We start from the raw sequence: 21,248 nt of genomic DNA on the forward strand, positions 1-21,248 counted from the left end.
TCTGTAAGTCTGAAATTTTTGTGATCTATTCATTGAGGAACTAAAATCTTTCTATTTTGCAGTTACAAATGGATGAAGTAACAGTTGTTAGAGATACTCATTTGATTGCATGCATATGTGTAGTATGTCATTGAAAATTACATTAGGAAACATTTTGTTACTTTGAAAACCTACTCCTGGACTTGTCTTGTGATAGTACACTAAAACAAATGCTTGAACTTGAAAATCAATTTAAAGTTTGACTATTGGTAAATAATTATCTAGCTTAACAATTAAAGCAAGAAAACCTCTACTGACTTTCATATCTTATTTATGAGAAAGGTTTTCTGCTGTAGATGTTATAAAGATAAAAAAATTGATATTTATTAGTGGTTGAAAAGAATTATGAGTTGTAATATCATCAATGATGCATGTTTTAGGAAATTTTGTGATGAAAAATAAGTTTCCTCATCACATCAATATATTATTAGGGTTATTAATTTTATGTGCTATAAATATGAAAACTATGAGGTGAAAAATAAGCATCTGTATATGTTACATTACTTTATTGTAGGTTTAAGATTTATTTCTGCTTTAAAATTGTAACATATTCTTAATTTTATTTGAAGAAAATATAAGATAAAAGCATTACTTGTGTAGAGTGTTTGGTGAAAAGTGGGCAGATGGTGCAATTTTTTTTCAAAAAGGTGAGTATTGTTATATAAAGCTTGGAAACCACTGCAGTAGAATAACTCAAAACCAGATTTTGGAGTTTCTGTCTTAGAGGTTTCAAAGGAATCACAAAAAAGATTAGACTCAATTTATAGTATGTATGTATCTCTGATTTTAAAAGACATATGAAAAGCAAAATGATTGAACGTCTTTGTACTTTGTGGACTGGCTTCAATTAATGACAGCAATGGTGTGATTATGTCTACACAAATAAACCAATTCAATTGAACTTTATTTTCACAGTCAAGATCAGTTTCCTTTTTAAAGCCAGTTTCATATATGTTTCCTTTTGCTACAATGCAGCAAATATACAACTGTGTTAAATGTCACTTTCAACCAGTTATTTTACCCTGATATAGACATAGTATAAAATAAGCTATTGCTCATTGTGGAGAACTTTCCACCACAGAATCAGAAGATCTGGGTTTGAATCCTGTCTTTTCAACTTTTGATGAGTTATTTCACACTTTTGACCTTCACTTTTCCAATCTGCAAAATGAGTGCTTTGGACTAAGGAGTCAGCATGGTGTGGTGTCAAAGAACCTAAGTTCAAATTCCAATTCTCTTGCAAGGTACCTGTGCAATCTTGGACAGGTCATACATTTCCCTGACCCTCAATTTCATCATCTGCAAAACAAAGGGTTACACTAGATGACCCCAGAGGTCCTTCAATGTCTAAATCTATGAGTTTATGGTCTTCGAGATCATTTTTTTTATTTCTGAGAACTTACGGAATTTCAGAAAATGCCAAAAATTTCATTTACTAATCTTATCCACCAGCAACTCCTGAAAGGAAGACTTGAGATAAAATTATAAGTGAAAGAATACCTGACTCCAGGAAAGATAATGGGATGCTAGAAATCTTTATACATAAAGCATTAGCAGTTTTCAGGTATTGAAATTTCACAAAGCATTCCATGGATTTGGATAGTAGTGCATCTAATATTTCTATAATGTAGGTCATGAAACCACCACCAAATTGCCCAATTTTCTTCTGTAACATCAGTTCCATGTATAATATTATGGGAGTTTTCAGTCAGAGAAAAACTAATTCCACATGGATACAAGATATTTTTACAAAGGGATCTTCCAGATTTGCTACTAGACATATTGACTACCTCCCTCTCCCTTCCCTCAATATGAATACAGACTAGAATGTTAAAACTTTCCCAATTAAAAGTGTTTATGCTTCCACTTAGCCAAAACTGATGCTGGAAAACTTCTACTTGTCTCATCTACTGAGAGCAATGCAAGTATTATGAGTGAGTTTCATGGTAGAAAAATCTAATTGAGAATTAGAATATTACTACGTAATAGTGGTGGTGGTGGTAGTAGTAGTAGTGGTGGTGGTGGTGGTGGTAGTAGTGGTGGTGATGGCGGTGGCAGTGGTGGTGTAATAGCTATCACTTAAATAGTCCTTTCTATGTACCAGGCAGTGGTCATATAGTCACCTTACAATGATACCTCAGCTGATCCTCACAACAACCCCATGAAGTAGGTGCTATTATTATGCTTATTTTACAGGTGAAGAAATTAAGACAAACAGAAGTTAAGTGACTTGCTCAGGGTTATACATCTGAAGTCAGATTTGCACTCTGCTCATCCTGACTCCAGTCCTAGAGCTCTATCCACTGTGCCACTAGCTTCCCCTTATTTCACTAGTTTTTTTTTTTTTTTTTACTATAAGCCATGTGTTGGAATTAAAATGATAACAAATGAAGGAATTTCAAATGTCTTATCATCTATATGGCCTTAATCGATTGTTTTTTCATGTAATACATAACACATTTTCAGAATTAGCATAGCATGAGATTGTAGACAGTACAACTAGATAAAAAAATATGTAGAAGGAATGGGAATCTTTAAGATCATTGGATTGATGCATTTGAAAGCTAAGACTCTTTTGGAGAAAATTGGGGTTTTTTTTGCAGGTTTCTCTGCAGCTGCTAGAGATACCTTTGGTGAAGAATTAGGTCTGAGCACAATATCTGGAAGAGAGGTTAATAATACTGAATATTACTATGCCTTAATTCCTATCCAGGAACCAAGAAAGAATACTTATCCAGGCAGAAGAGCTTCAGAGAAATTCTAACCCAGAAGCAACCACTCAAAGAGCTAAAAATCCTGATGGATATTAACCTTTGAAGAAACAACAAGAAGTAACTTATTTGTATCTTTTTTGTAATTCATTTGAAATCTCTAGGACAGAGATTCCCAAGTCTGGTTTTGAGACAGTCTGCTGCAGTGGTTTCCAAGCTTTATACAAAAGCACTCCCTATTTTGCGAATAATAATAATAATTTTTTTTGCACCATCTGACCAACTTTTTACAAAACAGTCCACACAAGTAATGTTTTTATCTTATATTTCCTTCAAATAAAATTTTAAAACAGAAATAAATCTTAAACCTACAATAATGCAATGTAATATATACAGTGATTTTTATCTTATAATTTTCATGTTTATAGCATATAAAATTAATAACCATAATAATGTATTGATATGAGGGATAGACTTTTTTACAAGTGTTTGTGTGCGTATTATACACACACATGTATATATACTAGTGGTAATAAGGAAACAATATGGCAGAGTGATAGAAAGTTGACCTTGGGAGTAGGAAGTCATGGACTCAAATCCTACTTCTAACATACATGGGCTATGTGACTCTAGGGGAGTCATTTAACCTCTTAGTACTTCCAAGAGGCTCTCTAAGATTTGTAAGTTACAAAGCAGTTGCTGATCTACATTAATGGAAAGAGTATCTTACACCAACAAAAGCACAGGCTCAGACCAAGACAATAACAATAGCTCACATTTATATATCTCTTCACAGTTTATAAAATCCATTCCATAGGAAGGAAAACAAGTTTGGGGCATGGTAACTAAACAACTAGTAAGAGAGCTTTGATGAACCGTTCATAATTTTCCTGCATTACTCTCATTCTTACAACAAAATAATTAAATATTCATTGAGCAATATAACAACAGAAATGTCCCTGTTCAATGGCCTTCTGATCATAAACATTAGGCTGAGAATATGAGGGAAACATAATTGCCAAAGGTGTTTGCCGCTATACATGGTATAGTGAGAAGTATGCCGGAACCAGAGTCACAGGACCTGAGTTGAAATCTTGATTGCCTCTTACTTCCCTTTATGACCTTGGGCAAGTCACAACCTCTTTGGGTCTCATTTCTTCATATGTAAAATGAGTTAGATTAGATGACTTCTAAAGTCTCTTAGTGCTCTAAAGCTGTGAACTTGTAATAAAGAAGATCCAGTGATGAATCCATTTTGAACAAGGATTTCGTCTGGATAGTGAAATTATCAAGATATACTTGTTTTGGAATGATATTGTGAAGCACTGGCTACATCAAGCCCCAAAACACTGCTTAGCCTCTGGAATAGAGTTGTAATCATTCAGATTCTTTATCTAAACCATCCACACAAGAAAAAAAAAAACAAGTAGATGAAAAATATCTATTATTTATAGTATGATATGCATTTGAGTAGACCAGCTTATTCATCAATACATATATACAAATGCATTTTAATAGGAGTATTACATAAGCTTTATAGTATAGCTGTGAAACAAAGAATAGAACAGTCTCCAAAGAAAGAAAAATTAACATCATATGGCATGGAATGAAAAGGTGTTTGGAGGGTATCAGCAAATTGTAGCATTTAATGAATATTGAGAAAGGACACCATTTGTCAAACTTATAAGAGGAGATGGACAACGGTTGCACAAGTTTGTCAGGCATGGATGAATTACGACCTGCATACTTGAAGCAAATATTTTATCTATGAAATGATAGGTTTCTTTGAGCATTTCATACTACTTAACTGGTTAAAAATACATTCCTACTAAATGATCTATAAATATGACCATATAATATACATATTCACTTTCAAAGTTTAATTCTATGTGGTTACCCAACTGGATCAAAATTCAAATGCGTGTGTTTATTTTTTAACCAAAGATTGGAATAAATACACATATGTGTACATTTATGTGTGTATTGAACCACACAAAACTGATCTCCAATAGTCCTTCCCTTCTCCTGACACAACTGAATAAATAAAAATAGTAGAAACAGATAGAACAATAATTTTGTGGCCCATGAGAATACAGAATGAAGGTCTAAAAGCAAACCCTGTTTCTCTAATCTTACTAAATGAACCTCCATAGTAATTTGCAAATGCAAATTGATCCAATGAAGCCAGAAGCATAATGGAAATTGAAAGGAAATTTCTCATCCAAAAGGAGTTTGCAGTTAATAGAAGATCAAGGGACTTTAAAAGATAAGTTTGAGTCAAGAATTAATTTTTTCTGACTGTATGGTTATGAATCTAACAAAAAAACGAATAGCTCTTATTGTATAGGAAGGATTCATAGAAAGATTTTCTCTGAGGGTAAAAGGTAAAATAGCTGCTATCATTCAGTAGAGAAACAATGGAAGAGAAACAGATGGAAGCAGATCAATAAGTAATCAACAACAACTTGGTGGAAAACCAACAAATAGCAATGCATTGGAGAAAATAGACCATTTGGAGAAAACTATTGCTCACAGTTCAGAGGCATAAGCAGCCCAGGAGATGACACCAACAGCACATAGCACAGCAGAAGAAGTGCCCAATAGATAACATCAACAAAACAGCAGATGACAGCAGCAGCTCTGTAGGGATGCATCAAGTAGCAGTTTAAGGAGCTTAGAGTGCAACTGGATGCAACTCTAGAAGCGTGAGTTGTCCTGGCTATATGTAGTGTTTGTTATTTACTTTACTATGTCATTTAACTAATTGGCTTTTGCTTGAATTAGTGTGGCCTCTCAGTTAGTCTAGCAAAAGAGAAACTTTGTTGTGGGCTCATGACTTGTGGATCTTGATCCAAAGAATTCCTTGAATCTAGGATAGCTTTCTCATAATGTTGAGGGAGGGAGAGGGGAAGACTACTTAAGTAATAGGGTCTTATTGGATTGTAAACTCTATATAATTTAATATAACATGACAACCAATAAAAACCTAATACCACATTAAGTATAGCACCCAGAAGAAGGAAGGTTCCGTTGTACTTTGTCAGGACACCTCTAAGCCAATGGCATAGTTAATAGCCAATAAATATTTGTCAAGTACCTAAACCTTTATTATATGCCAGGCACTGTGCTAAGCTCTTGAGATATAAATATGAGAGAAAGAAAGAAAGAAAGAAAGAAAGAAAGAAAGAAAGAAAGAAAGAAAGAAAGAAAGAAAGAAAGAAAGAAAGAAAGAAAGAAAGAAAGAAAGAAAGAAAGAAAGAGTAGTCCCTTCCCTCAAGGAACTTACAATCTAATAGGGGAAGAAAACACACAAAAGTCTGAAAAGTGAGTGGGGAAAGGAAGGTACTGAATGCTGAGACTTGGTGGAGAAATGAGAAAAGTTGTAGAGTAGTGCAGCCAGGTGAGAAATGAGATGTCTGAGCTGAACTCTCTCCTTAAATGAAGGTTTGGGAGTTTGCAGCTCCACCTTCCAATGAGAAGGGCAAAAGAAGCTGGAATACCAAACCTGATGAGATCTTGCAGGATGGATGTGTAGTGGAAGACTTGGGTTCAAATCTCACCTCCAATAATAACTAGCTGTGTGACCATAGGCAAGTCATGTTATCTGAGTCTCCCTTTCTTTATCTATGAAATGTAGATAATATCTGTAGTATCTGATGGGTTGGTGTGACATTCAAATGACACTACATATGCAAAATCACTGTGGAACATTAAATATTTAAATATCAGCCAATACTGTTATCTGGAATACAGTGTTCAGTTAAGAAAGACATTGATAAGGTGGAAGTGTGTCTAGAGGGTGGTTGCCAGGATTGCTAGAGGAATCATGGCATATGAGGGTCAGGTGAGTAATTAAGAATGTTCAGCCTGAAAGCAACTAGGGCAGATATTTTAGCTGCCCTCAAGTATCTGAAGGACTGTCCAAAAAGAGGAATTAAATTTGTCCTACTTGGCCCAGAGAGAATGACTGGCAGCAATGAGTAGAAGTTGTAGAGAGGCAAATTGAGGATCCATATGAAGAAAAAAAAATCTTGATAATAGTTCACATTTGCATATCTTAGTGAGGGAACATGGTATAGTGGATAGAGAGCCAGCCTTGGAGCTAGGATTACTGGAGTTAGTCCCTATCATTATATTACAGGGTTTTTTTTTTTAAGTCGAGTTAAAAAATGTTTTGGGGGTTTATAGATTTCTATCCTTAGAAAAATCCTGTGAGGTTGTTGAAGGAATTATTATTCTAGTTTTTTAGAATTAAAAAAACTGATATTCTGAAAGGTTACATGATCTTTCCATAGTTAGTGAGTCAATTGTTGGGGTTGGTAAACGAAGACAGATCAACCAATTATAGGTCTCTGAGCCTCAGTTTACTCATATTTAAATAGGGATAAGAATAACAGCTTTGTCACCAGGTTGTTCCAAGGATCAAATGAGTTAACTTATGTAAAGAACTTTGTAAACATTAAAGTACTATACAAATACTAGTTAAGCCTTTGACCTTGCAATAGTATTTCTAGGGCTGTATTCCAAAGAGATCATAAAAATGGGAAAAGGACCCACATGTATGAAAATATTTATAGCAGCTCTTTTTGTGGTGGCAAAGAACTGGAAATTGAAAGGATGCCCATCAATTGGGGAATGGTTGAACAAGTTGTGGTATATGAATGTAATGGAATACTATTGTGCTATAAGAAATGATAAGCAGGTGGATTTCAGAAAAATCTGGAAAGACTTACATGAATTGATGCTGAGTGAAGTGAGCAGAACCAGAAGAACATTGTACACAGTAACAGCCATGTTGTGCAATTATATAGACTTAACACTTCTCAGCAATGCAAGGACCTAAGACATCTCCAAAGGTCTCATGATAGAAAATGCTATCCACATCCAAAGAAATAATAGCTAATTCTAAATCCAATGGCCTTTCCTTTACATTAAACTGCCTAGTAACTGTCTAAAAGTGAAAAGGAATGCCTCATGAGGCAGTGAATTGCCAAATTTCCATAGGGGAACTGTGGAGGATTTCAAAAGCCAGAATGTCAGTGCTAGAAATCATCACACAAGAGACTAATTTACCTGACTAGTTTGTAGTTCTCACTTAACTAGATTTTTTTTAATCTTACAGTAAAACTTTATTATAGACCAAGGGTTCTTAACTTATTTTTTTGTGTCCTAGATCCCTCTGGCAGAATGGAAAGCCTATGGACTCCTAAGGCTAATGCATTTTTGTCTACATTCATAATTGAAGAAAATGCCAATTTTCAGTTCAATGTTGGTGAAAATAAAGATGTAACTTTTCCCATCCAAGTTCATGGACCCCCTAAAATTTGTCCATAGATCCTAAACCATTGTTGTACAATTTCAAAAAGAAAAAGCAAAGTAGCTCCTATCATTAAGGGGTCTATATTCAACTAATTTGTGTATCAGTGTTTATTCATTACAACCAAAGAAGTTGATGGTATAGTGTGGAGAGAGTCCTGTCCCTAGAGTCAGGAAGATTTGAATTCATATCTGGCCTCAGACACTTACTAGCTCTATGACCCTGGGAAAGTCACTTAAACTGTCTGCCTTAGTTTCCTCAATTATAAAATGGGAATATAATAATAGCACCTACCTTACAGGGCTTTTGTGAGAATCAAATGAGATAATATTTGCAAAAAGTACATAACACAGTGCCTGGCACATAGTAGGTACTATATAAATGATTATTCTCCCCCTCTTCCCCCAGGGAAAACTTGCCAATTATAGGACTTTTAAAGATCAAGATGGAATTATGCCCAAAAAGTTATTAAACTGCCCATACCCTTTGACTAGGTCTATTTTCAAAGATTATTTGGAAAAAAGGAGAAGAACCTATATGATCTAAGATATTTGTAGCAGCTCTCTTTGTAGGGGCAAAGAACTGGAGATTGTAGGGATGCTCATCAATTGGTGAACGGCTGGACAAGTTGTGGTGTATAGTTGTGATGGAATACTACTGTGCTATAAGAAATGATGAGCTCTATGATCTTAGAAAAACATGGATAGACTTGCACAAAATAATGAAAAGCAAAATCTGCAGAACCAAGAGAATGTTGTATACAATAAAGCAATATTGAATTAAGAACAACTTTGAGTGAATAAGTCATTTTGATTATTATAAATAGCCAAATTAACTACAAAAGACAGATGAAGGAAAAAACTATCTGCATCCAGAGAAAAAACTGATAAGTAGAAGTATGTATGGAATGATTTTACATACATACGTATACATGTATATGTATATATGTGTGTGTGTGTGTGTACACATGTGTGTATACATATACATAGTTGTATCAAATGATAGTCATCTCTAGGGCAGGGAGGGAGGGAAGAAAAAAAGAAAAAAAGAAATGTACATGATAACTTTATTATATATTTAAAAGGAATAGCAAGTTGTACATAATAGATTTACAGTTTCATATGCAATCATTTTTATACTATGTTATGGAAATGTTTGCTTTATTCCATGAATTAAAAATAAATTAATAAATAAAAATAAAGATCAAGATGGGGGAAAATGACTCTGAGAATCACAATCTCCAAGTTAGAAAGCACCTGAAAGTTCATCTATTCCAACCTTTACCCAAAAAATCAACCCCTTTTACAATCTCACTAACAACTGGTTATCTAAGCCACTACTTAAACACTTCTAGTGACAAGGAATTCACAACCTGAGGAAGAAACCTCTTCCATTTTCAGATAATTGGCTAACGCTGAAAAATAAAAATTTGAGCACAACCTTTTGCTTTTGCTTCTAGCCAGCCATTCATAAGATATGCCATTACTCAAGATAAGAATAGAGCAATCAAATGGTTCCCTTGAGGAGACACAATTAGATTTTTTTTAGCTGCAATACAAGGGGTCCCATGTATATCTCATGCTGTTTAGAATGCACATGATGCCTTTTTAAAATGTACTTCTTGTTCCAAGGAGGAAAATAGAACATATCCTCCAGAAACGTAATCCAGCATGTTACATAGAATAAGGAGTTAGGCGACGTAACATTTAGATAGAAAGGACACTGGATTCAGAATCTGGGGTTTGATTACAAGCTCCTTTGCTTCCTTGTCTAACTTTGGACCAGTAACTAACTCTCTGTGCCTCAGTCTCCTCATTTGTAACATAAGGATAATATTATTTGCATTACTTAGCTGCTCACCACTTGAAAGTCGTGAGAAAAGAGTTCAGTAAGCCTTAAAATATACGTAAGCTGTTATAATTACCCTTGCAGGTCAATATTTTCTCTTTAGAAATATATGATTATCTTCTAACAGAACTTCAGTTAATACACAGACAGGCTAAAAACAGGATAATAAGCATACAAATAAGTCAAATGAATTCTACAATTTATTTAATATTCAATTCTACAATTCATTCATAGACATTTATTAAGCCACTAACCCGAGCAAGGCATTTTGATAGTCTCTGAGGAAGACACAAAGCTTAAATAAGACATGGCCCCCTACTTGTTGAAACTTAACTTCTAGTAGAAGACTAGAACATACACATAAATAGCAACAGTGATGATGACAATGATAATAATAATAATCACTTGATCATTGAAAAAGAAGTGTGAAGTTTCATATGAGATCAGAGAGGTAAGGTCATTACTACCTAGGGAATTCATGGAAGGATATGTGAAGGGAATAATTCTACCATTTAACTCTCTTTCTTAAAGTTATAAAGAACCCTTGACATCGGAACTTATCCTACACATCATCCTTTGTAAGTGATTTGAAGATTAAAAATACATGTAAGTGCTAAGCATTATACAAGTGAGCCCTCGTGTCTCAAAAACCTTCACTGAAAGGTATACACTATAACTTTAATTGCTTTTCTGGACAAATACAAAAAAAATTTAAATGAATAAAAAACTTCCACAAAATATAAGTAGGCACATATCATTTAGAATTGACTCCCTTTATTTAAAACCCAGCTGAGATGCCACCCCCACTTGAACCCCGCTTCCTATTTATCCCACAGTGAAAAAGATTTCTTTTTAAGTTTCTTATAGCACTACCTGGACCTCTCCCCTAAATTGATCTGAGCTATTAATGTACTTTTCTTCTACCTTTCCTCAACTAGGCTGCAGGCTCCTTGAAAGCTATAATGCTGTATATCTTTTACAAGTCCTCAGAACCTTACATAATGTAAGTTCTTAATATTAGGTGCATAATAAATGTTTATTGAACCAAATCGTCCATTAATTCTAAGATTAATTGAACTTTTGATCTTTTTTAAATTTAAACCAATATTTCTTCTGAAGGTATTTCTTCTAGTTCATCACAATAAGTACAGGATGTCCCAAAAGTCTTAGATCTTAAAGCTATTAGAGCTTCAAACTGCGCTAAGACTTTTAGGACACTGTATATAAGCCAGATTCCATAGTCCTTTACAAATGAACCCAGATTCTTCCATAACCTCTTCTTTCTATTCATCTGGTCACTACCCTACACCACACCTTCACCATACTAACTTGGACTATGAAATAGCTTCTTAATTGTTTCCTCTGTGTGGAATTAGACTGTGCTAATAGCCTCCTAATTGTTAACTGGACTGCCAGACTTTCCCCTTTTCCAATCCATCCTTTACACAGCTGGCCAAATTATCTTCCTAAGGCACAGACCTAAGTGACTTCCCAATGCCTACAGGATAAAATACAAATGTCTCAGCCTGGAATTTAAAGTTCTTCTCTAGTAAGACTTTCCAAGCTTTCTTATTACTCCTTGAACTCTATATTCTGGCCAAACTTGGCTACTGGCTGTCTCCTTACCTTGGTCTTCCGTCTCTTATTTCTGTGCCTTTGAACATGCTGTCCTTAGCACTTGGAATACCTTTCATCGCGTCTGTCTCACAGTCTTGCCAACCATTTCCTTCCGTTCTTAGCAAAATTACCTGCTGTTTACTTATTTGTACATATTTCCTATTCCTTCTGCCAGAAGAATACAAGTTCCTTTTTAGTTGTTGCTTGCCTTACATGTGCTAAGTGATGAATAAATGTTTATTGAGTTCAGCTGACTAATTATTTTGTTTCTTGTTAAGGACTCCTTGCATGATTAAAATAGGAAGTAGGAAGTTGATCCAACTATCTGGATATTCCTAGTGCGGGAATTGGGGCTACAATGAACACACTTTTCCCTAAATTTGCCAGAGGTTAGTATCCTATGAAGAAGAGAGATAGAATAGTATAATAAGAAGTACATTAGCTTATGAATAACAGAGACTGTGGTTCCAATACGGTGAAAACCTGGGCAAGTCACCAAACTTCTATGAATTTCAGTTTCCTAAATAGCAAAAATGAGGAATTTAGGCTTAATGAATGTTAATGAATGCTTTTCAAATCTAAAAATCCCAATTTCCTACAAGTAAAAATGTTCTGGATTATCCCAAAGAGGGCGCTGGACTTAGAACAAGAGAGATGTAGGCCCAAATCTCATGTTAGACACTTATTAGTTGTGGGAAGTGGGCAAGTGGAAAGTGTCACTTAACCACTCTGTAGCTTAGCTTCTTCTTCTGTAAAATGAGAGGGTTGGACTAAATAGTTTGTTTGTTGTTTTTTTTTTTTTTTATGAGGCAATTGGGGTTAAGTGACTTGCCCAGAGTCACACAGCTAGTAAGTGTTATGCGTCTAAGGCCAGATTTGAACTCACATCCTCCTGACTTCAGGGGCAGTGCCCTATCCACTGCACCACCTCACTGCCCCTGGACTAAGTAGTTTCAAATGTCCCTTCCGGCTCTAAATTTTTGTTCCTATGAGCCTATGGCCAAGTTACTTCAATATCTATCCATTTTAAATGATGATTAGCTGAGTTGTTTTCACTCTTAGCTATCTTCAAATATTTAAGGGCTATCATGGAAGGATCAAATTTATTCCAGAAAGTTACAAAGGGGTGAACTAGGATCCCTTGAGGGGTTGAAGCTAGAGGGAGAAAGATACTAACTCAATATTAGGAAGTAGGTGCTAAAATGAATGAAATACTAATGATGTTGTGAGTTTCTCATGGGTAAATGACTTGTCTGGTATGTTGTAGAAAGAATTCATGGACCAGGTAAGAGGTTAGATGAGATGAACTTGATTCCCCCTTGAGACTCAGAATGGAAAAACTTAGGCTGATTGTGAGATACATACTTAACTTGCTCTGTTAGCTTATTCTACTTCTTTCTAAGGAAAAGTATCTGTAGATATCAAGTCAGTGTTGAGAACTGTTTGGTAGATATCTTCTCACTTTGATGAAGTTCAAGAAGTCTTAAATTCCAGAAATGTTTATTGTGTGGCTACTTCAGGGGTGGGGGAACCTCCAGCCTCGAGGTCACATGTGGCCCTCTAGGTCCTCAAGTGCAGCCTTTTGACTGAAACCAAAACCACAGGTTCCTCACCCTTAGTAGATTATGTGATGAACAATGAGCCCTAGAAATGCAACATTATCTCTTGGAATGCACTAGAAGTTCATTAAAGTTATAATTAGCCCTACTTCCTATATAACTACTTCCTGGTCCTCTTTATCAGTAAATGCAAATGGGGAATAATGGAGCCATTCTTGCTATTTGTGGTCAGAAAAGACATGGCTTTATGAATGTAACTAAAGGTATTGCACTTATTTTTGCAATTAAGTATTTATTAAGCATCTACTCTAAATATGGTATTGTATGCTAGGACTTTGGTCCAACACAAAGAAGCATACAAGTTGATCCCTTTCAAGAGTTCATACTAGTTTGACAAATAAAATTTGTCAGAAAACTTGAGAGAATGGCCTCATTTCATATTTACTTGTATATTTCCATTGTATCTTGTCCAGTGCTTTGACTATATGGGCTCATAGGAAATCATAGGATATTGGATCTAGGAATGATCTCAGAGATGATTTATTCCAACTCCCAAATTTTATAATTTTTCTCAAGTTGTATATATGTATATACATACATATGCATGCATGTATATATCTATCTAGATATATTATTGTTAAAGACTTCCTGCATGATTAAAAAAGGAAGTAGGAAATTTCCTACTTCCTTTTTTAATCATGCAGGAAGTCTTTAACAAACAACAGAATAATTGGTCACCTGAACTCAATAAACATTTATTCATCACTTAGCATATGTATGTATGTACATATTGTTGTTCAGTCATGCCCAACTCTTTATGACCCCATGGACCATACTGTCCATGAGGTTTTCTTGCCAAAGATACTAGAGTGGTTTGCCATTTCCTTCTCTAGTGGATTAAGGCAAGCAGAAATTAAGTGACTTGCTGAGGGTCACACAGCCAGTAAGTTATGAGGCTAGATTTGAACTCAAGCCTTCCTGACTCCAGGCTCAGTGCTCTATCCACTGAGCCATCTAGCTGCCTCTCATATGCATACACATATATATGTACATATCTGTATATATATATATATATATGCATATATGGGATACATGTGCTTTTTGCCTTTTTATAACCATCATTTGTAGAAATACTTCCCCTAACAAACCCAAATTGAGCCTTCCCGTGTAATAAAGTAATACTGTTAAGCAAAAATATCTGTCACAATGACCACTTTTACCAATGTATACAGTACTCTGTTCTTATAGTACCTACCTTTCTGTCAAGAGAATTTAGGTATGCTTCATTACTCTTCTCTGGAACCATTTTTGGTTCTCCATTTGCTCAGGATTTAGCTTCCTTTTAGTGATTTGTTTCTTTCCTTTACATTTTCATTGTTATAATCACTATATACATTGTTCTCTTGGCTCTGTATATTTCACTCTGCATCAATTCATAGAAATCTCCCCATATTTCTCAGAACTCCTTCCAAGTTGTTACTTCATGTTGTCTAAGTATATCTTTCAAACAGTTATATAGTACAGAGCAAGGCATATCAGGAAGAGTAAATTAAAAGTATAAACAATGATCATTATAAGCAAGATTTAAGTTTGGTTTTGAGGATAGGTAGGTTTCCAAAAATTAACTGGCACAGTGAACTTGGAGTTGGAAGACCTATATTCAAATTCAGGCTTAGACATTTATTAGCTGTGTGACCCTGACCAAGTCACTTAGCCATGGTTTGCCTTAGTTTCCTCATCTGCAAAATTGAGATAATAATAGCACCTAGCTCCCAGGGATAAAATGAGATAATATTTGTAAAAGTGCTTTGCAAACCTTTAAGTATTATATAAATGCTTATTATTGTTATTCCAAAACTATAAAGGAAAAATAAGGTATTCCAAGTGAGGAAAAATGGTATGAATAAAAGCACAGAAGTAGGAATAAACATTGTGTATTGAAGTGATGGTGACAAGAGCCCTTTTGTGTGTTCATTTAGGGAAAGCTGGAAAAGTAAGTTGGGATTGAGTTGGGAATAGATTGTGAAAGGCCTTGAATATCAGGCTAAGTAGTTTATACTTAATCCTGTAGTCAAAATCTGTATTTTTCTTTTCAGAAGGACATGATCAAATAAACATTTTAGGAAAGTTAATCTGGAAGCAATGTGAGGGTGGCGGATGGAAGAGGAAAATGATTGGAAGTTGGAAAATTACTCAGAAGGCTATGGCAATAACTAATATAAAATGATAATGATGAGAACTAGTGAGGCAAGAATGGGAGACAAAAGGAAGAGACAGATCATAGAAACACAGTGGAAGGACTGTGGAATGGACTTTTTGAATGATCAGATGTGGGGAGATGAGGACAGGGAGAAATCCAAGATAACTAATATTTCAATCCTAGATGGTTATGCTATTGATAGAAATAGGAAAGTCAGGTACAGGACATGGTTTTTTTGGCAGGGATGTGGGCAATGGAAATTGAAGCAAAGTAAACTAGATAGAACAAAGTATTGCTGTTATTCTGAATTTACATTATTTTCCTCTCTACCCTGAAATATAATTCCAACAATTGAAGAAGCATTATAAAACTTAATGTATTGTACTACTAATCTTCATACCATTATGAGGCCAATAAAAAAATGAGTCCCAGGTATTACAGGATCACACTCACACTAATTTTAAAAAGATGACAAATAAGGACTTCATTGAGAAATTTAACAATATTCAAAAAATTTACCTTTTCAGAACATCTTTAGCACTCCTGAGCTTCATTACAACTAATATGTAATTTACCATGTCTATCACCAGGATGCCAGATTCTCACTAGTGCCCTAGTTGCATTTGTAAATTAACTACATCAGTCCTTTCAAGTCACTAAGGGTATACTACAGAGCATAAAAACCACTGATTTAAAAAAAAAAAGGAAACATGCGGCATATAAAATTTGGTTTGTGTAAGGCCTGGGAAGAAATGCCAATTATTTCATCACTAAAAAAAATTATTATTCTGGCTTTGTGAAGGTACAACCTATGTTACCACCTAGTGCACTATGTCTGCAATAACTGAAAGAGTTAATTGTCTAACTACTCTTGATTTGAGCTCTAGAAAACTGAGTCCTAGTTGGTGCAATAATCTCTGAGGTCAAGGTCATTCCCTTGGGATACCTTGGGCAATTAGAGGCCAGTTGACTAAAAGATGGCATTGATGCCAACAGAAAGTTATCTTAAAAACTGTACTCAGAAACATAAAAGTGATATACTCTGTGTGTGTGTGTGTAAGAGACAGACAGACAGAGAGATACAAAGAGAGAGAGAAAGAGAGAAGGGGGAGAGAAAATGAATATTGGGGCTCTCTGTAATCGCTCATTGAGGTAACAAGAGAAGCCCAAAATCCATATGCCTTTCCCTAATCAGTTTCACATAGAACCTATCATTTCTTTTTAGAATGATATTTCTCAAGATTTTTCCACTAATGAACCCTCACCTTGACCACACACAGAATTCGATAAAAACACAAATCGCCCTCAAAAGAAGGAAAAATAGAGAGAGGCTGACTGGTATACTACTTGGAGAGAAAGGAGACGTGGACTTAAGGTGGCACATTTATACAGACTATGTCTGCTACCAGGGAAGATAGAGATTTGGACCTTTGCAAACAGCAAACGAGCACAGAGTAGGCTCGTAAGTAGTGTGCTACAATTGGTCTCTGTCATCCCTCTGAAAACCTTACAAGACTCTGGAAGGAAAGGGTAGACATAAACATGTCATGGCTATTCATTGGAGAATTATATTCCTCAAAGGGAAATTTTCCAAGATACCTCAGAACCTTCAACCTACTTTAGTTAAAATATTTTAATATTTCAAAAGGTCCATCATTTTATTGTACACATCACAGCATCACCTGTGTTATAGTTGTGAGTTTTCATGAGCTGTTGTGGCCATAAAATATCATCACCTGAAGCCAACCTCTGATGTGCCTCTATGAACTTAACTAAGCTGATCCTTGACCAATAGTAGGCATGCCTGGCCTTTCCAGCTTGGTAGAACCTCCCAAAGGTTGTGCTCTTCTAGCAAAGTCATTGAGAATTTAGGATCAACTCTACCGCACCATGAGGCACTGAAAGTTGTGCTTTAGTGGAGATCCAAAGTCTGAGTCTACAAGGAGCTGGTTCTCCTATGTAACAATACAATGCTTTTCATGGGGGAAGAAAAAGAGGATCTAAATGTTGTTCAGAATCTACTTGATATTTCTCCCAGATCTACCCAATGTCTACCTATCCAAAACAGCTTACTGATAAGGGAAGCAATAAAGCATCTAATTTTCCAATTCTTTACCAACTTGTCTTAAGTGTTTCTCTCATCTCAAAAACCTTTAAACACTCACTGCAATTTCCTTTTGTACCCTCAGTTCCACCAGCATCTAGTAATTTTTCATATTATTGGAATGCCCAAAATGAATCAATCAACTTTTTGATTTAAAATATGTAAGTATAGAAGTCATTCCTTTCCTTATAAAATTTATGTCCATCTTGACACCAAAAAAATGCTATTATGAAAAAAAGCTGTAGTGGTCAACAAGCCAGCAATTCATAAGGTGATAGTTTATCTCTCCTCTCAAGCCCCTTTTCCCCATGTTTGACCCAAATGAACAAGAGACAAAGAAAAAATCAGTCTTTACCTCAGTTCTATAACAAAAAGCAACAAAAAAATTCTGATACATGGCAGGTTTGAATTTTAATCTGATAGTTCATTCGTCCCAATTTGTTGTTTAAATTAAAATGCATTGACATAAAACTGACAATTACCAAAACGTCAAAATTGCAATCTGCTCTAGCAAAACACCCATTCTGAAGGAATTAATGAAAGGTAAGTATAATTTGTTAGTTTAAAGAATTTTGCATCTAAGATTCTGGAAAGGAAAAAAAATTAATGTGCATTCATTCATTAAATTCTGATAGGAAGCATGGTCATTTCTAGGCACCTGGGTGGCATAGTGGATAGAGTACCAGGCCTGAAGATTCATATTCCTGAGTTCAAATCTGCCCTAAGACACTTAGTAGCTGTGTGACCCTGTGGAAGTCACTTAACGCTGTTTGCCTCCGTTCCTCATCTGTTAAAAGAGCTGGAGAAAGAATGGCAAACTAATTCAGTATCTTTGCCAAGAAAACCCCAAATGGGGTCATGAAGAGTAGGACATGACTAAAATTACTGAACACCATGGTCATTTCTGCTTTCAGATGGCAACAGAGATGAATAGATTTGGCTTTGTTTACACTGTTCCCTTGGCAGAGCTCTGGATATAATCTGAGACTTAAGACTTCCAGTCTTTTCCTCTGAACAGGAGTCTCCATTCCATCTTATTACAGACATCTTCAGTAAAGTTATCAATAGTGTACACACTTACACTTTTAATTTCTCTAAATGTAATTTTAAAAATAGAGACCATCTGTATATGATGTATGTGACATTCAGTGTTGGCATCTTGATTTTATTTCATGGTTTCTTGTTTAAAATGACTATATTAATTATGTGATAGCTCACCTGATTAATATCTAAATTAGGGTGAGGAATTGTATTTTTTTCAAAATGTAGATACAAGCATATTATTTGATAGAATATTTTAGAAGTAAACCTTATTATTTCCCATATGAACCTAATTTTTTTTGCCTCCTTGATCTCAATCCAGTTGGAATATTTAAGGAACTGTGAAAATTGGGGGATATAAAATCAAAATTGTGTTTGCAATTAACTGAATCATACCTCTGCAATCAAGTCATACCACTTGGAAACTACAGAAAATCTCAAAATGGAATGCTTTATTGGCAACAGTTGAAACTGTTATTTAATCACAACCTCAATAGGTATGTCTATTGCATTCTCCATGATCCATAATATGTTAAACTTGAGGAAAGCTTCAGGGAAAAATGGAAAAGTGAAATTTTAAAATTTGATTATTTCACTACAAAAATACCAACAATTAAAAAAAACTCTAACAGCTACTTCAGGGACATTAACAACAAAAATTGCAAGGCATTTTTTTCCCTTCATGATATTTCTTAATTATGCAAGCTCATGAAAGATTCACAGTCTTATGGTTGCTTGAGTGCTAAAAGAAGACTGCTGTTGCAGCACTATTGCTAAAAACCTCCTTGTCATAGTCTTTTTTTTTTTCATAAAGAATTTACTCTGTCTGTTTAGCAGATCCTTTCAGGCTACAGTACATAGAGATCACATCTAGAAAGCATGGCCTTTGGTGACTTCACATAACATCCAGGTCTATTCTTATATCTCCTGGTTTGCTTCACTAAGACACCTGGCTCTGGTTTAATACAAACTGCCGTGAGATTTTGGCCAATCTCACAGCTGCTCTTTCCAACAGAGTAGTAAATCTGTCTTAGGGACAGTGCCTACCGCAGTGTTCAGGGTTTAAAACTATGGTTCGATTTTTATTTACAGCAGGCGCTGACCATGGTTCTGAATTCATGAGGCCGAGTCTCAGTCAAACCAATTTATTCCAGCTATTGGTGGAGAAGGGGACCAAAGATTCGGAGAGTAGCCTAAGCAGTTCGATGTGGGCCATTTATTTTGATCCTTTGGGCGGGGATGTGGTCCACCAGATTTGGGCCAATGCATTTATGGGAGCTCTATTTAAACCTGCTTACCAAGAGAACCTATAGTTATAAATAAGGTTCCTTCAAGCAGAAATCTTTACCACACTCCTAAAGACAGATCCAGGTACATCACACACGAATAGGTCTGGGGGAATCAAAATCCTGCACGTTCAATGAAAACGTGGATATTAGTATTACGAATAAGACATGTCTACGATGCATCTCATTGCACTCACGTAATACATACATGCGAAAATATACATGCATGTGTATGTATACACACACATATATACATATATTGTATATAAGCATATATACCAGTTCCAATTTTAGCTTAAGCTCCTTCCCTTTTTCCACCAACAGGTGCGTCCCTCATTCTCTTCCCACCAGGCACCGTCTTGCCTTCCCTTTTCCTATCCTATCCCTGACATCCCAAGACAGGTTCTTCCTCCAGTCCTCCAACATGTGCGACTGCGAGGCTCGCCTAGGTCTCTGGCTAAAAGCGCGGCAGTATCTTACCTGCAGCGTGGAGATTAACAAGCAGGCACAGTGCAGGGAAGCCGATTGCTCTCTGCATAGTGACTGCATGGAGAGGTGAGGAGAATCAACCCCGGGCGATCTCACCACTGGCAAAGCGCAATAAGAGTCGATGGCCAAGTGTCTTCCTGTTTCCCTGTTCGTGTCCGAAGATTCCTAGATCTCGCCCTGGATATTGTGGAGAGGTCTGTGGCGCTGACAGAAATCAGCAAGCAGACCCTCCTTCCCTAGGTTTCCCAAGGGGAGGGGAGGTGGATAGAGGGAAAGAGAGGGCGGGAGGAGGGAGCAGGGTCGGGTTCCAAGTAGGCTTGGGACAGATGCCTGATCTATTATGGTTAACGCCTTCGGGAACGAGCACTCACTGCGAACGCGGTGGGGAATGGATTTCTGGTCGCATTACTGTCTGTTCCTTCCCAGCCTGGCAGTTCTGCTGCATGTGGAGTGAGAAAGCGTCTTATTTGCAACCCAAACCTCCCTTGGCTACTGAGCATGCCCAGTTTCTGTACTAGAACCACACTGGAGTTTTAACTTGTCCACTTCTCCAGCTCTTAGCAGCAGCTGAGAGGGGGACACAGACCCCACAAAACTGGAGAAGGGGCTGTGCTTTGGGATTATCAAAGACACTGTAATTTCTGGGACTAAGAAAGCCTGGGAGACAGGTGAAAAAACACCTGGGAAAGCATCAAGCACATTGATAGAGCTTTACCTTGTTGCCCAAACACCCCTTTTTCTTGCTTAAAGGAGGCCGACTTGCTTTTTTGCATCATCCCAAAGGATTTATCTGCAGGGATGAAGGTTGGTTCTCCAGTTCTCTGATTTTCAGTTGCTCGAGTGAGGTGTTAGTTATTTATTCTTCATCCTGCCCCGATTTCCCTTATGGTCCCACCCACCCCCAATCCCTTCTCCATTGCTTCCTTCTCATTCCTTTTATTCTGGCCACAGTTTGAGTCTACAAGCAAAACACCAAATGATGCCATTGTTCAGACAATTCAGCCTGACTTTTACTTGAAAATGCAAGGCAGAAAATG

General features: G+C 36.2%; 1 protein-coding gene across 1 annotated transcript in view; it reads right to left on the reverse strand.

Moving 5' to 3' along the window:
* The window catches only part of PTPRR (protein tyrosine phosphatase, receptor type R), a 352,189-nt gene extending 331,929 nt beyond the window's left edge, over positions 1-20,260 (reverse strand). Inside the window, exon 1 of the mRNA XM_027873737.1 lies at positions 20,203-20,260. Coding sequence (XP_027729538.1) covers positions 20,203-20,260 — 58 coding nt within the window. The remainder of the gene's footprint in view (positions 1-20,202) is intronic.
* Positions 20,261-21,248: the final 988 nt, after the last annotated feature.

Source organism: Vombatus ursinus, unplaced genomic scaffold (assembly GCF_900497805.2).
Source record: "Vombatus ursinus unplaced genomic scaffold, bare-nosed wombat genome assembly UNPS02003292.1, whole genome shotgun sequence".
Lineage (NCBI taxonomy): Eukaryota > Metazoa > Chordata > Mammalia > Diprotodontia > Vombatidae > Vombatus > Vombatus ursinus.